General features: G+C 33.5%; 1 protein-coding gene across 4 annotated transcripts in view; it reads right to left on the bottom strand.

The window, feature by feature from the left end:
- LOC106461273 (cGMP-inhibited 3',5'-cyclic phosphodiesterase A-like) overlaps nt 1-18047 on the bottom strand; it is a 159314-nt gene that overhangs the window by 77443 nt on the left and 63824 nt on the right. The window contains exon 1 of one of the 4 annotated variants that reach the window (XM_022388461.1): nt 3863-4229. The exons of the other annotated variants lie outside the window; for them this stretch is intronic. Within the exon in view, the coding sequence (XP_022244169.1) occupies nt 3863-3955 (93 nt within the window). The 5' untranslated portion in view covers nt 3956-4229. Of the gene's footprint in view, nt 1-3862; nt 4230-18047 lie in introns of those variants that run through there. 4 annotated transcript variants of the gene reach the window in all.

Genomic DNA, 18047 nt, shown 5'->3' with positions numbered 1-18047 from the left:
ACCTCATAACGTCACCAATGCGCACACTCAGTTTTCAAATCCGGGACCAAGTAAAATTTGTTACGATGTACAAAGTTGAGTTTCGGAGATGACAAGTCAAACTCTAATTTAAATTCCATTTCTGTAACACTAGTTTGAGCAACTGACCAACTTTAAGGAAAAAGATACACCTCGGAGGAATGAAAACTCTGAACTAAACTCTTCTTTCGTGAAGAATAAATATGAAGTGTTCATACTATAGTAACTAGCCATTAGCACTGAACAAGTAAATGAGAACAAGTTCACAGGACTGCAGCTTATACATAGAAAAGAAAAAAATTATACCTTCATAGCTACAGAATTTTTAAGTTATGCTTATTTTAAGCGTTTAACATATATATATATATATTAGCAGTATCCCTGTAAACAATTTTTTTCATTATTGATGTATCTGTAAAAAAAATTAGATACTCCTGTTTATATATATTGTCTAGAAAACAATTACCCCAAAACACTGTGCCGTGTTTTACAATCAGTGTGTTCACGTAATAATCCATTTATGAACAATTATGCAGAAGAATATTGTTCGTTGCATAAATTAAGGCCTAATCTAACCAGAAAGAACAAGTTAAAATTATAGAAAATATATTGAAGTTTTAAGCCTGAAAATCCTATATATTTGTATTTTTAATCTACTACTTTGGCTTGTTTGTTGTTAACTGCAAAAAGACAAAAATGAGCTATTCCTGCTCTGCTCACAGCGGGTATCGAAACCCTCTTTTTAGCGTGAAAAGTCCTCAGACTTACTGATGAGTAACTTTGAGGCGTACTGCTTCAGTACCATAAAATTGAAAAATATGGTGCTTTATCATTTGGTATTGAGAAACTTATACTAGGAGATAATCCAGAAGAATAAATGTATAATACCCGTAATCCTTTCTTTGGATTTACGAAATAAATAGCCTCTCCAACACACTGAATAGCTCCAAAGATAGAAATTACAAAGTCTTTTTTGATAAAATTCAAATTTAAAAAATATACTTCTAGCTTTGCGCGATAAGAAATGTAGAGACATGAATGTAACCCTTTCGCTTTTTGTAAAAACAATTAATTCACTATTGAACATTACAACATTATAAATTACAGGCACATTACGATGTATTACCGAAAACATAATACCATGCATTTTATATTGCCAACACCCATTGTGGATATTTCATCAACATTAATGCACATATAGGTCAAGTTACTACTGTACATCAACGTCAAAAAACACAAATAATTTACTCAACACTAGAATATGTATATTATGCCATTAGTTAATTCTATTCTACTTGCAAAGCGTGGTGATTGTTATACAACTTGTAAAAACGTATGTCAAAAAATAAAAACGGGCTATCGCAGCAAATGAGATTCAGTAAACAGTGTTTTTAGACACAACTTAAGCATTTAATCACTACCTGTGTGGCGGTAGTTATAGGCAATTTTTAACATGTTCTTACAACAATAAAGCTTACTTACAAATACTTCATTTTCTGAAGTAACGGGTTGGATGCCAAAGGTTACTGAAGTATTTAAATCGCCCCCCAGTGGCACAGCGGTATGTCTGCGGACTTACAACGCTAGAATCCGGGTTTCGATACCCGTGGTGGGCAGAGCACAGATAGCCCATTGTGTAGCTTTGTGCTTAATTACAAACTAACTAAAGTATTTAAATCCAATAGGCTTAACATCCACTATAAGAATACAACGCTAGACTGTATACTCCCCTCCCCCATTATTTTCTCAATTTGTCCATTACAGGTTTCAAATTAGCTTTGAGAATTCCTAAACTTGGTTCTGTTAAGAACATCTTAGTTATTTCCAATGTAAGTCATTACATACATTATGCCCGATCGTTTATAAAGTAAGGCCTAGCTTTTCATGAAATAGAAAAACTTATGAACTGCAGCCTATAGTGATTGTTATCGCAGATGTTAAGCTTATTAAATTCCGTTGTTTCGCAGTCTTTTCTATTACCTTAAAATTGTTGTATTGCATGTATACATGGCGTTTTTGTTGGGTTTTTCTTTTGAATCTAAAACGCTATTTATACATCACGTCTGTAATAATATTCGTTGGTAAGAACTAAAACTGTGTAAACAGAGACAACTTTAGGAATTCTCAAAGCTGTCGTCCTAACTACACTTAGAAGTTCCCCAAGAGAATGGATCTCGCTTACACAGATTTATCGCTACTCTGGATTTCCTTGTAACATTAAATCCGGAAACAACTACGTTCTTAAGCAACTCGCATAAAATTGCACAAAACTTCACAGTAAAATTTAATAAAACACCGACTGTATAAATGGGTCAAAATAACAAAAAATGATTGAAGAAAATACATTCAAATCTATTTAAACTTACTTGATGAACTCAAGTTGATCACCTGAAAGGGCCATGCTTACGTAGATGCTCCTGACTAATGTACGACTTAATTAGGATGCATACTTCAATACAATAAATGTTATGTACCATAAAGAGCAATGCTCACGTAGATATAGAGCGTACTGCACTTAGTTCCTACAAAAATGAGCGAGTTCGCTAAACATTCATTCACTTGAAGTTTATAACGAATTATAATAGTTCTAATTAAGGAAAAACTGTTTTCCACAATGCTTAAGGAACGTCAGAGAACGGATTGAAAAATTAAAACCCTAATATCCAGTTTATTCAGTTGTAAAACCAAACGGCTGAAGTCTTAAATCAATATAAAAAAAATCACAATTATAACTGAAAGTGAGAAATTCAAAACGTAAGTTTCACTGAAGAAAAATTAGTTAACCGTTATTTAACTGTGCAATTATTTTGAGCGTGTATGACGAAAATTACGAAACGTAATCAGACGATAAGATAAACACGCTTAAATGCTGAATTTTATTTCTATTTTACACAACCAACTTCTTTTTACTGTTGTTCCCTTGACAACAAAATTATGTTATGATTTTTGTTTTTCAACTAAGCTTATCTGCGTAATGGAAGGAAGTTCTTTCTTTACACATATATGTATGTATTCTGTACTAGAGTAGCTCCCAATATATGTGGAACATACCAATAGGCTTGTGTGAAACAATGGTTGTAAGAATATCGATTAAAGTTAAAATTCTAAGTAGATATGATAATATCAATCCAATTTACTGTTTATGTAACTTATAATTTGACGTTATTGTTACAGCATTGAGAAATATAAAATGTTGCATAAGCTCTTACTTATGCACGGTTTCTATTTCAATGCAATTGCAATAGGAGAAATGTATTATATAAGTAGAAAGTTAATCTCAATACAACAAAACTATTGGTAATGTATGACCTAATTAGAATGCACACTTCAATACAAGAACACTATTGGTAATGTATGACCTAATTAGAATGCACACTTCAATACAATAACATTAGGAGTAAAGTATGGCCTATTTAAGAGGTAGATTTCTATAGAACAACGCTAATCTTAAGATGTGACTGAAGATTTATAGAAAGAAAAAAAAAGATTTAAATTAGAGGCGTTCCAGTACAAAAACACTACGGGGAAATGACATTATAAGACTTCTAAGTAAAATATCATCACAAGAAAATTGTGACTGCTACATCTCCTTGAAATGAATCAAAGAGATACTACACTATTGTTCTGTATTTATCTAATTACAGTGGCACTGAAGGAATGTTTAATGTAATCAGGATACTTAGTTGAAGCTCGGAGAAGTGTCACTTGGACTTTTGAGAAAATACACAATAGTGTTTGTCGTATGATTACTTCAGACATCAAGAGTCATTAAAATGACTTAGAGAATAAAAGTCCATAAGACTGTCATGCATTTAGAAAGGGTGCTTAAAACTGTGATACCTACAGGAAGATGAGGACGTTTAGGTGGCGTAGGCTTAACTGGAGCCACTTGATCCAAATAAGCCCTGTGTCTGACTCGGCTTGGAGTATTTCCCATGATGATCCTTGGTGTCGAGATTAACAGTCATCAGATAAAAGTTATTCACGTTTTTTTCCCGAGGAAAAACCTGGACTTTGTGTTTTTTTCATTACTTATCAATCAGATGAATAAATATATAAAATAAACACTGATGGTGTAAAATGTATATTAATCGGCTCACATATCTAGTGACTTTCTTCCCGTGAAACGTAGCATAATCATTATTTCTAAAGTTAAAAAAAACTGAAAATTATTTCGTGGTCCAGTTACCCAGATATATAAAAACAACTACTATATATTACTACTTAATAAACTTTTGATAGCTCAATAATGAATCACCCAATTGGTGGAATGAAGGAGTTGCATGTCTTGTTTTCAATTCGCACGCTGTCATTGTACTTATTTAGAAACTGATATCCACCAACATTTATGTGGACGATTCAATAATCAAACAGCCTATAAGCATGAATATTTTCCATGATAACTATATACTGCGGTTAAGTGTTAATACAGATTTTTATAGGACGTAGTGGCGCCAAGTGGAACAGAAAGTAAGATCTATTAGTCAAACAGAATACAGATATTGAGCCAATTAATGTAATCGGACAAGTTGAACTACGGACATCTAGAAAACCGAAAATCCAGAGTGGTTAATGGAAATCCTTACAGTCAAATGCAACCACAGAATTAACACCGACTTAACTGTGCACTTGAATTTTCTAATACCACAACTCTCGATTTTAATGTTGCTTTCTTTGCTCGTTCAGGAGGACGATAAAGAAATCCTGTCTGCACACGGTTGTCATTTAAGTATTTCAGGTCTTGTCACTACAACTAGACATTCCAAATCAACTAACTGTCCACAAGTCTGACGTTCTGAGAAGCCAAGAACCAAGCACCTTGTCCAGGTGATTGCAGCTATTTTTGGGGCGTCGCTCAAGCGCGCGCACGCGAGATAATCAATGCCTGCCTACTAGGATGTCGCTCGACGAACTGTGAGAAGAAAAGAACACACATCACACACGCACGCACAATGAAGAGTTCTGTGTTTCCTTGACGGCTGTATATCAACCCTAAATACACCAACAGCAGAGTTAAGAAGTTCAGTTAGTATACCAAGAGGCTAGTTCAATCATATTCTTATACCGTTTGTTAGGTTTATGAAGACAAAGTATCTTCCTTCACATTTTGAAGCATCAAATTTCATTTTTAGAGAACGCAGTGCGGTCCATTACATTATGTTGTTAAGCAAAAAGCTATACGATGGGTTAATTATGCTCTGCCCACAGCAGATATCTAAACCCAATTTTAGGGTTCTAAGCCCTCATAATTACTGTTTATACATTGGTGAGTTGTCACATTCTGAATCTTGTTTGATTTATGGAGAGCGAAGTGCATTCCATTACATTCTGAAACCACCTTTTTGGCTTATGAAGATTCAAAATCCATCCCATCACATTTTTAAGCTTCTTTTTTCCTTTACGAAGAACGAAACGTGATTAATCACACTCTGAAACCTGTAGTTTGATTTATGGAGATTGAAATATTATCATTACCACTTTTTTGGCTTACGGAGATCGAATGTTATCACTAGATTCTGAAACTTTTAGTTTGGCGTATGGAGAACGAAGAAAATACCAACACATTCTGAAGCTACTTTCTTTGATTATGGAGAACGAAGAGCATACCATCACGTTCTGAAGCCTCATTTGATTGGATTATACAAGTTACAGCATAAATTCTACCACTCTAGATAAATTTTTGTTTAATTTATGGAAGTTGTATAAAATATTTATAACAACTTTAAAAAAAAATCTCACTAAAAAGTTCAATAGGATTCCTGCATACTAATTGTTGGATTGTAACATGTTCCTTCATAGATATTTTTGTTCAGCAGGAGCCGAAAAATAAAATGTAAGAATGGCCTTTTCGCATTGACTTTGTGGTCTGCAAATATCCCTGATCTGATCCTAAGAGGAGAATTCTGATGTTCGCTAATTCTTTGTTAGGGATACTTAATGGGCAGATCAAAGAACATTATAAATAATTAGTGATCACTGCAAATTAGCAATTTTTGTTTCTGGGAAAGACCATTACAAAGAACGATACAAGTTTGCGAAATACAATTAAGTGTAATATGTGGGAAGCCTTAATTTAGAAACTTCACAAGTTTGTCTCTTAAGATCAGATATTCATCCTCGAGACATTGGAGAACCAAAGTTGTGTGTTAGAGTCGTGAGAACACTGAGGATTTATTTCTTGTTCGAAAGCTTGTTAGACCACTAATCTTGGAAACTTCTTGTTAAAAAAAAGACAATAACAAGATAAATAACTGGCAAGATTAAGGCCATAGAGTGTAAAATTTGAACTTGGTTACACTTAACAAATTTAATAACAAAACTTGAAAAGTAGATTTTCTTATGAAAGCATAAAATAGCCTTATTATGAAAATTGGGAAGTTTGACATTTTAAACTTCTACATCGAATGTTATGTTGGCATGCTGCTTATTAAGATACTAGCTGATGTACCCGTTCAACACACAAGGAAGACATAGGAGCCCTAAGATGACATGCCCAGTTTGGTGACAATCGGTCCAACTGTTCCCTAGTTATAAGCGGGCACATAAAGACTTTTGTCCAAATGGCTTAGATTCAAGAAATTTATTAATTGGTTTTAATTTATTTTAAGTGATAAAGATGTATTTCATATCAGGAAAAAGGTGTAAGCCCAGATAGACAGTTTGAAAACCATTGTTTATCATGCTAGCATAAGAATAAATTAACCAGTATAAGGGCTTTAACTATAATATCCGCAGCAACACTAATAAGTTTTCATAAATTTGATTATTTAAGATGAAATGTGAATCCTTAGTACCAAATCCCAATAGTTACTTAAAGATATTTCTGAGATACCTCTGACTATCATTTTGATAAAGCAAATTCAACATCAAAAGTAATCCAAAAACAGGTTTAAGAAAATCCAAATCAATAACATAGTTAAATGATACCATTATGGTCCTGTAACACCACCAGTTCCATTGTCAGGTTTGGCAATAATGATACTGCTATGGCCCTGTAACACCACCATTTCCATTATCACGTTTGGCAATAATGATACCGTTATGGCCCTGTAACACCACCCTTTCTATTATCACGTTTGACAATAATGATACCGTTATGGCCCTGTAACACCACCATTTCCATTATCACGTTTGGCAATAATGCTACCGTTATGGCCCTGTAACACCATTTAATTCAGAAGAACTAAAGTATTTCTGATTTTGTTTATAATTATGAAGAAAATAGCATGGATATGCAAGAGAAGCATGGCTGTGGGTGCTCGTATAGCAAGAGTGTTGCTATTAAAAACCATATCTGTGACTGGCTATTCAAAGTCATTTTACATCAGAGTTTATCAAAAGTGTCAGTCAAAACTGAAAATATCTTCTACTAGAGAAAACTGTAGATGTCGTAGCGATAACTCACTGAGAGTAAGTACAGCTGGATAATCTTGTATGATTTTGATCAAAAAAGATCATGATTCTACTGTCTTCAACCATACCATACGGAAGACATTATAAGACGTTATATGGAAATGCAAACTAATTTCTGACATTAACCAATTCAATTCCGACCATGTCTTTAGTGGTGTTTAGAAAGCAGTTTATCTACAGTGGATGGCAAGAAGTTTGTAAGGTACTTTGATGCATCATCTTATACTTTCTTCAGTACTCATCGTAGGGTAAAGGGGTGTGAAAACTACTTGAGGCATTTGACCCTAGTGCATTGATTCAAACGTACAAGTTGCTGGAATTGTTGTAATACATGAGTGAGGTCCTTTGTTTCATCATTCTGATCAAAGTTACCCATAATGCTAGATTTCAATAATGATGAGCAAAGACTCTTCCAAGATGACAGAAATAATCAAAGTTGTTCAACATTGTTCCCAAGAGTTTGACAGCGAGTTCAATAAACGTCCTAAACCAGTACAATTAATGGATCTTAATACAATTGAGCACATTTGGAATGAACTCAAACGTCATGCTTATTACCAATTTCCTCTTCCGACAGCTGTAAACCAACTTTTGGCCATACTTTAAGACGAACAGACTATTATAGAACAAGATACGTCCAAGTATTTTGTAGAATCTTTTCCACGCTGAATACAAACAAAACAATCAGACGTATCATATGGCCAATAAATTTACTTAGTTTTTTTTACTAATCTATAATAAATGTTTGTACTACCAATAGTACTTTACAAGGACTGCCTGACACTAGTGCCGATACTTTATAGGGACTGTCTGACACTATGATGTTTCAAACCAATAAAGGTTAATTAAAAGCGAACTGAAACAATAGTACTTTACAAGGACTGCCTGACACTAGTGCCGATACTTTACAGGGACTGTCTGACACTATGACGTTTCAAACCAATAAAGGTTAATTAAAAGCGAACTGAAACAACAGTATTTTACAAGGACTGCCTGACACTAGTGCCGATACATTACAGGGACTGTCTGACACTATGACGTTTCAAACCAATAAAGGTTAACTGAAAGCGAACTGAAACACACACCTGCAGTCCGTATATGACTGTGCCTCTCCCAAATATTTTGGATAAGACTCATTTATTTTACATCTATTGATTCAGATTGAGTATTTTAGAAGGAATAAAATAAACTCGCATGATACAGATATATAAATACTAAAGCATGCGTCACGAAATATAAAATTAACGTTTTAAAACCACGAGCCAAACGTTTCGGTTACAGCTGTCCCAAGCTTCACTGTAGGAGACAATAGCTCCAAACTAAGTTTTTTCATATCAGCACGATTACTGTTTTCTAGTAGTTAATAACACTAGTAACAGAGTGAATATTTTAAATGCAAATACAAGATCTGCTTTTACGGAATACTCTACTATGAAACGAAATTCCGATCGATACAGTCCGATACATAAATATCTAATTAAAAACACCTTAGGTGTGAAGTAAATATGAGGCCAAAAAATGATTTAGTGTGCGACTTAAAGGAATTAAATCAAAATTGGCAGCCAAACTGGTAGCTACACTTATAGCATTGATAAGAACTTTAACGCAAATACTCATTCATTAGTTAGCTAGGCTGCGTATTTTATTTTACCCGCCATTATGCCCCAAGTTGAACGAAAAACGCGGCCTGGCTAACTAATAAATGAATATTTGCTGTAAAATTCTTATCAATGCTGTAAGTGTAGCTATCAGTTTGGCCGCTAGTTTTGAATTTACTCGTTTTTTGGTCGCACCTTTATATATATATATATATATAAACACAAACACACTTAAGGTGTTTTTGATTACATATCATGATTTTTTGTCAATACATACCAACTAACAACAACAAGTAAGAATGTGGCACTCGATAGTAACCCACATTAGCTTTAGGATTGCGACCCTATTATTCGGAACAGACCATTACTTTACAGTACCAACCAGGTTTTTTAAAATATATGGTAGTTTTCTATCTAAGACAGTGTTAATAGCTTCCTTTATAGTAACGCCAAAGAATTAAGATTAGCAGTTTCTTGTCATCACCCCCATGCAATCGGTACCGATGTATCACACATTATTTATGCTAACTGCTTAAGCTAATATCACGTGACGCTAAACGCTCTTTAAATAGAATAATTTCATAAAATCTAGTCAATTTGTGCAGAAAAGTTGGCAATGAATAGTCATTAATAACTGTCCACCCCTATGATTCTTTTGAAGCTAGAAACTGCTACTCTAGTTTGCTTGGCCTAACCAATACTATGTATCTGCACGTACTTACACCTTATAGTTTTGCTGCTCTAAATCAGCCATCTTTAATCCGAATGACAAAAACTAAAAACGGTCAACTTTTACTCTTAGATGAAGCTGTAGTAAAATTGTTAGACCGATAGTTCACGTGACATTTTGCGTAGGCGGTTTTTGTTGAATAACTTTGCACATGTGGCTTATATTTACACCAAATGAGACTCCTAATTGTAGGTTGAAAAGATTTATCAGTGTACGAAATTTGAAAAAAAATCCATTAAAGTTAAATATGTTTTTCTATGAAATAAAGTTTCGATAGTTTTGGTGCGAAGAAAAGAAAAAAAAGGAAGTAACTCGATCAAAATTGCAGATGTTATATCTCACATATTTCTTAATGCATTGCCTTGAAATGTTGTATGTGAAGTAAGAGCCCAGTAGAGCACATCTACTGAAAATATGTCATAGTTTAAATTACCACAGGCTGAGATACAGCAGGTGGAAAATCGCTAAACTATCATTCCTGTTAATAACACACAGTGTGTCCTACAGTAGGTTGTTTTGACCGCACGACACACTACCGTGTCTCTTGATCAAGAAAACATTGTATTTGCTTCGGGAACATTTATCACAATACTGTGTATATAACTATATTCTAAAAAATATTCTAATATCTTGGGTTAATAAGTGATACCGTTTCAAAATCCTTAATTGCCACAGTATATCTATTATCTCCCAACTAATGTGTTTGTTCCAGCAATTTGAAGCATCCAAGCTTGGCATGTACCCTTAGGACCTCCCCATGGAAGTGACATATAGGTATTTCGGCGTTCGGATCCGAATCCCCTATGGTCCTCCATTTCTTCCCCGTTCGTTGAACGGATATCTACATAATGATTTACCCGATACATAACGAAGCATTTCCAACGGGTTTAGTTTTCACCTTTTAATATTAGCTTTCATTCGCTCTCTTTAAATGTACTTAAACAAACTTAACGGTACTGAAAATAATTTCAGTTTTACAGAGTCCGATCTATACTCAACCTTTTTTTGGCCATGGGTTTCGTATGTTTCTTGTAGAATGCATCTAGTAAATTTTATTATCTTCATTTTTGCTTTCCGTGTCTTTTTCTTTAACACCTTCGAAATTACTACGTTTTGGTCCCGAATGGTGAGGATTTACTACAAAATAACACTATTGATAGATGTGGTTGAAAACACTAAAATCGCATCTGATAGTAAATAATCACCGAGTATTTTTATACATTAAATTATTTCTCAAATGCAGGAACGTGTACAACTCTCAATGGAATTTACAGTGGAAGTACGTTACAAAGAACTTTTAACGAAGTTGTATTGTCAAGAAAATGACAAAAAAAAAGCTATAAAAGATGAAAAAAAATTGAAATAAGTAATCCATAACTGTTCTCGTACTGGACAGAAAGAAAATCTAAGATCTTTATAACAGTGCTCAAAAAGTTACTCTTTTCGAAAAACGGATATTTAAAATTTCCAAGCACATAAGGACAGTGCATATTGGCAGTGGTACAGTGGTATGTCTGCGGACTTAAAACGCTAGAAACCGGGTTTTCAATACCCCCCGGTGGGCAGAGCACAGATAGCCCATTGTGTAGCTTTGTGCTTAATTACAAACAAACAATCATATTGGTCTAACTAACCTAACAATATAAAACGTTGACCTGTTATTTGTAGAAAGCAATCAAATCATAAGCCTGTCGTTAAGCAGGATTTATTTAGCAAGATCACCTTCAAACACTATGGTGGATTGAGAAGGATTGAAATAAACCAGATACAATAGCGGTCATGTATTCACACAGACAGTACTATTGATCTGTGGACATCTAGCTGAAACTTACCGCATACTTATCATACTGATTACGACTTAAGTTCTGTAATTCGTGGTAACTTACAGTGTTAAAATACATATTGAATCTGTAAAATTAAGTTACTTACAGTATTAGCTACATTAATATAAAAATTAAAAATTTTAAACAGTAATAACTACATCGGCCAAATGAGATGGGCACGGTACATGAAGCTTTACAAATGACATTTCTAGTTCGGCGCTTGATAAGTTCGCTAAGCAGGCCCAACTTCGCCAGGTGTTCTTGGGATAAGGGCCGAAAACTCCGCTACCAGCGATAGTACCCTACTGATGATCTTAGGCAGAATGGTCATAGAAATCTTTTGTAATGTGTCTGTTACATATAATTAAGACTATTTATCAGTTGTAATTATCATTATAGAATTTCAGCACCTTTTCTGATTGAAATTATTACATAGTTGTGAAATAATAGACTAAAGAGAAGACAGCTGGACACTGTCAGTTCTTGGGTTACTCCAATCAAGTAGTGGGGTTTGACTGCCACTTTTATAACGCAGTCATAACCGTGAAGTGCAAAGTACAATTTTATTTTGTGGGAACGAGGTGCGGATTTACAGGCCAGTACATTAACCATTATGGCACGCCCGCCCCTATAAAGAAACACCATATGTTTGAAACGTTGCTAAAATAAACTCTCTTATGTAAATTTTATCTACAACTTCGATTATTTTTCGCGAGTTCTTTTCTCTCTAAAAACATAGAATCTCAATGCCACACACCAAGTAATCATTGCGTGATAAACAATTGTAATCAAATCGGACAATTGAAGAGCACGCTCTCTTATGAAATTGTTATTAAATTAGCGCTTATTAATTTATTTGATTTTTTTTTTACAAAGAAAATGTTTTTTTTTTATGGAAAAGGCAGCGCTTTAGTCCAAGTAAAACAAGTTATTTCTGTACATCCAATGGCATCTAGAACAGAAACAGAATGAAAAAGATTAAAGAGAACAGCTGCATTATTAAAAAAAAGATCAAATGTTACAAGATCTGACAGTGTTCATGATGCAAACCAAACAAATGTTTTACGACTGTCAGCATCAGATTTTTTTTTTTTTTTCAGATCAATAATAGCATTTCACCGTTAGATGGCAGCCGCAGCAGCAAATATTGCCTATGGGGAGAAAAGTAATTTACCAGCTTTTCCGTGAAAGTTGTGGCACATATAGTTTCAAAATCACTCTTTCCCGTCGTTTAAATTCATAATTTGGTCGTAGAGAAATTTTATATTTTATTTACTTTAACAAATGTAACTAATCATTAGGTGCTTCGAAACAGTCGCGTTATACGACACTTCAAACGTTATTACAGTATTATCAGTAAACATCATTCTTTGAGGCACTGTTCGTTGTTTAAATACAGTGTATAAAGTATGTGAAAACCAGGGCATTTTTCACGCTTTTTCTTAAGATGAAATTGATCTATGCTTTAAACTTTACAAATTACCATTATTTATAATTATGGTTAATACACTAAGTTTATCGTATATTTACCTATTACAAAATATTTTTGGTATTCTTTACCTGTTTTCAGTTCTTTATTTGAACTACATTATAATTTACGATAATTATTGTCAAGTGTATTGCTATTAAATACTGTTTGTTTGATAATAATACAAGTATATTATCATAAAGCATGTTTCATAACATTTTTAATGAAATCCTGATCTTCTTATTTCAGAATTTAAAATTCTGTCAACGACGATTTCGATTATAAAATAGTAAAAGTTTTTCCAAGTCTCTTATGATATAATTACCAAGCTTATTATTAGTTTGAAACACACACAAAATTAACTGCTAACAATACAGATTATTTTGCAAGTTTTATATCTATCCTCACTCTTTCCTCTATCATTTTTTCAAATAATATAACGGCTTTTTTTTTGTTGACATGTATCATGATAGTTACTTAACATGTTGAACATATACATTACAAGTATGATGATAATTACTTAGCATTTTGAACATATACATTACAAGTATGATGATAATTACTCAACATGTTGAACATGTCCGTTATAAGTATGATGATAATTACTCAACATGTTGAACATGTCCGTTATAAGTATGATGATAATTACTCAACATGTTGAACATGTCCGTTATAAGTATGATGATAATTACTCAACATGTTGAACATGTCCGTTATAAGTATGATGATAATTACTCAACATGTTGAACATGTCCGTTATAAGTATGATGATAATTACTCAACATGTTGAACATGTCCGTTATAAGTATGATGATAATTACTCAACATGTTGAACATATCCATTATTAGTATGATGATAATTACTCAACATGTTGAACATATCCATTATTAGTATGATGATAATTACTCAACATGTTGAACATATCCATTATTAGTATGATGATAATTACTCAACATGTTGAACATATCCATTATTAGTATGATGATAATTACTCAACATGTTGAACATATCCATTATTAAGTATGATGATAATTACTTAACATGTTGAACATATCCATCCTTACTTTTTTGTATCTTCTTTTAAATCTGTTTCCATCAAAATTAGAAAATTTCATACTGAGAAACAACTTTACTAGATTTTCCATACTTACATGCAGGGCTTGAGGTCGTGGAATATACTTAATTACCAATGTTCTTTACAGTACATAAGGATTTTATAAACATTTCTAAATGTGATTACTAAGATTACGTCTGGACTTTCCATAGTAGAAATGATTTAAGATTTGCAACTCAAACTCTTCTCGAATAAGACATTTATACAAGTGTTTCTTATTTATGTTTCTTAGCCAATTTTAGAGTTTCGGTTTATTTTGTTTGTTGGTTTGTTTTAGAGCAAAGCTACACAGTTGGCTATCTGCCTTTTGTCTAACGCGGTGAATCGAATCCCGGGTTCTAACGTTGTAAGTGGGTAAATATACCGCCAACCCCTAGACGTTTTTATTGAGCATAAAATATTTATATACTACGAATTAATAACATTTTTTGCTTATTATACGGACACACAAACACATTTTATTTTAGTGAAAATCACATTATTCAACAATCTAACGAGCCACCAACAACGAATGGGTGATCTATCATTTGAACTTTTTCGTAGTGACACAAGTTAAAAATATAACAGTAAACTACTCAATAGAAAAGAAACTTTTATTGTGCTTTTTGCCGAAAGCTTTAAAACTTTTGAACAATTAACTAAGTTTCCATAAAATATAGCTATGACTCTCCCAGAAATTATCATCTTTACTATTCTTATGATTTCGCAATTAGTTTTATACAGCGAAGCGGGAAACTTAGAGGTTTTTGTATAATACATGATACTATTTCCGTTGAGCCACATTACCTGTTCAAACTCTTGTAAATCAATTAAATAGTCCTCACTCGGGCGTTCTTCGTCCTCTCTCTCCCATGTGTCCATGGTACTTGGCACTGGAGCGAAATTGTCTTCGTACGGAGAAGGACTACGGGCGGGCTAATGTTATTATCCTGTCCAATTTAGCTTTTGCTTCGTGAGCATATCTTCTTTGGAAACTAGCTACGTTGATTTAGCTTTTGTTGTTTTACTTGTCAATGCTCGATATTTCCCCCTCTTTTATTCACTTCTATCCTTGCTTTAATTAGGCTCTCTTCACCTCCTACTATTTTGTGGATTACTAACAAGATGCACTGTCTTATCTTTCTTTCTTCACTGTCTGCTTTTCTTTCTTTTTTAAATACTTCGGAGTTTTATTTATGTATTCCTATCTTCAATGTATCATATGTTCTCAGTTTGGTCAAAAAAAGACTTTTTTACTTAAACATTATATACAAGCCTTATTTTTCAGGGAATTACAGAACATGCTTGTAATTGATAGCAACCCTCTGAAGAGACAATAGACAAATCGGATTCTTCCATATACGCAGCTTAACGAAATCATGTTCTAATTCTCCGTCCACTGTAGAAATGTAATATTTCTAGGTACTGGTTGCTAGCTAATATTTGTTGTTGCAAATACCATTCTTGTTGTTTCCAAGACACTTTTTGTTTGGATTTACAATCATTCCGTTAACTTTTGATGGACTTTGTTTTCGACATCCGATGTTGATTGATTGCTCTATAAAAGCTTTTGTTCGTTACGAAATCTGGTCGTGTGAAAACATCGATGTTCAAAAAAGAGCCTACACCGAGAGCTAGTTTACTCTCGTGTCTAAATAAGCTGCTCGCGAAATCACTGTGCGAAATTTAATTCACGCAGTTTTTGTCATTTGCCATTTCAGTGGTAGATATTTCAAATACTTTGTGGCAGGTTTTTTGTATATTCTATTATGTATTGTTGGTAATAATAGAGTTGAAGTTGTATCAGCTTAGCCGAAACGAAGAATGTCAAATTCAAAGATACAGGCTTTCTCTCCACCTCTCCACACTAACCTAACATTACTTTATCCAACCAGTAGTTAGTTATCCAGTTAGCTTAGAATGACGTCAACAACAACAAAAAGAAACAAAAAAAAAAAAAAGGGACGGAAACAAAATGACAGTGTAATACGAATTTCTTTTATCTATTTTAATATCCAACAACGTCAACCATTTGATGCTTACTGCTACCACTTCAAGCTAAAACTATGAATATTGAATGTTGCACTGGGATCAGATACGACCCAGTGACGTCATATGGGACATTAAATCTTCCGAGTGTGAAAGGCGTGTTTCATAACACATGTTAGTACAATCTAACCGACAAAATAGCGGTCAAGCCTATACAAGCGGCATTACTTAATTAGAACCAGGTGGTGTTTTTATTCCACCGAGAGGTGCTGAAGGCAGCTTGGTTTGTTGTACTGAGTCTGCCTGTAATGAGGAAACAGAGTCACTCTACTTTCGCAAATAACTATAGGTTAATCATTACTAATTTGCTTGAGTGAAAAGTAATTTAATGAAATGGTCCAAACTTCAGAATCTCGTTTCTAATCTCTCCTCTTCTTTTATACACTACTAAACTCCATATTTATATATATATATACTCAGTTCTATTTTTTTTTCCTAAAATATTTTCTGTTTACTAGTTTATTTGGACGACAAACTATTCAGCATCATTACCAAAATTTCTACAATGATGTTCCTCTATATTTTGTTATTCTTTCTCCAACTCACTGGTTTTATTATATACATACTGGTAATACTTCCGTAGTACTATTATTTTTCTTTGAATTTCTCCTCTTATAGTAACGTTCCATTCTCTATCCCTTTCTTAACATTTTATTGTTAAAATCACACTTTTATTTTCTCTTCTTCATTTCGCTTCTATTCTTTTTTTTACAGCCTCCTTACATGATATTTGTTTTCTTCTTTATAATCTTTGACATATATTTTTACGATCTCAGATTGATAAGAGTAAATAACATGGCAACATTTTTTTTTCTCTCCTGATATTGCATTGATTTTCCATATTTCGTTTTCTGGCTTCCCTCTACGTTCACATACAATATCTGCTTCTCTAAGTTTACCGATAACAATTGTGACAAAACAAATTTATTTCACTCGAAATCCAAATCACTGTTACAATCACATCTTTCATACAGCATATTAGCTTGCTGTCAATGTTGACTTATCCCGATGGTAACTGCATGTTAGTTTTTTTTTCAAGGATCACCTTCACATTATTTTTGTATGTTTTATATCGATTGACAACACTAGTTAATCTGTCGGAGGTACAAACCCAAATCATCAGATTTTCGTTATTTTGTGTCAGTATCTTCTGTTAGAGGAAACCGTAACAAATGACTGTAAAAACGCTACCAACTGTAGATGACTGCCAGTCTTGGCATATCCACTACCATTGGATAGTACAGATTACCCTCACTATGAAGAATTCGGGTTTATATTTATATCCAAGAACGGATACGGGGGTGGTCAAAACCCCTTCTTTAGAGCACAAAATATATATGTACGTATAGAGACTTTGTAACTGTTTGCGGAGCTCTAAAATACGTAAGTTATTCTACACCATTCTAAAACTAGAACGTTATATCCATTATTATTATTATTATTATATTTGAAAGAATAATGATATATCTATCTTACTAGTTAATACATCATTAAGAAGTCGCATGTACCGTTAGAACTAGACCCATATATCATTAACCTTGTATTTTGGTCCAAGAGTTGTCCTTCCAAAATCCTCTATCTAGCCTTAATACCACAGTTTTCATTAGTGCTTTCTAAGAAATATCAATATCAAAATTATAATACTGATAGCAATCGACGCGCTATAAAAGTGACGGTCAGAGCCCCCTATTCCGTCTAATAAGAGTACGTCAAAACTGATAGTGGTTGGTTTTCACTAGCTGCCTTCACTCTAGCGTGATGTGACTTTCTAGAAATATATCTATTTTAAGATCACAGAACATTTTATCATCAGTGATAAATCTAATTGTCAAATTACCGTATTTTTTTGGTGTA

Source organism: Limulus polyphemus, unplaced genomic scaffold, assembly GCF_000517525.1.
Source record: "Limulus polyphemus unplaced genomic scaffold, Limulus_polyphemus-2.1.2 Scaffold38, whole genome shotgun sequence".
NCBI classification, from domain to species: Eukaryota; Metazoa; Arthropoda; class Merostomata; order Xiphosura; family Limulidae; genus Limulus; species Limulus polyphemus.
This window is presented reverse-complemented; position numbering and strand designations above follow the sequence as displayed.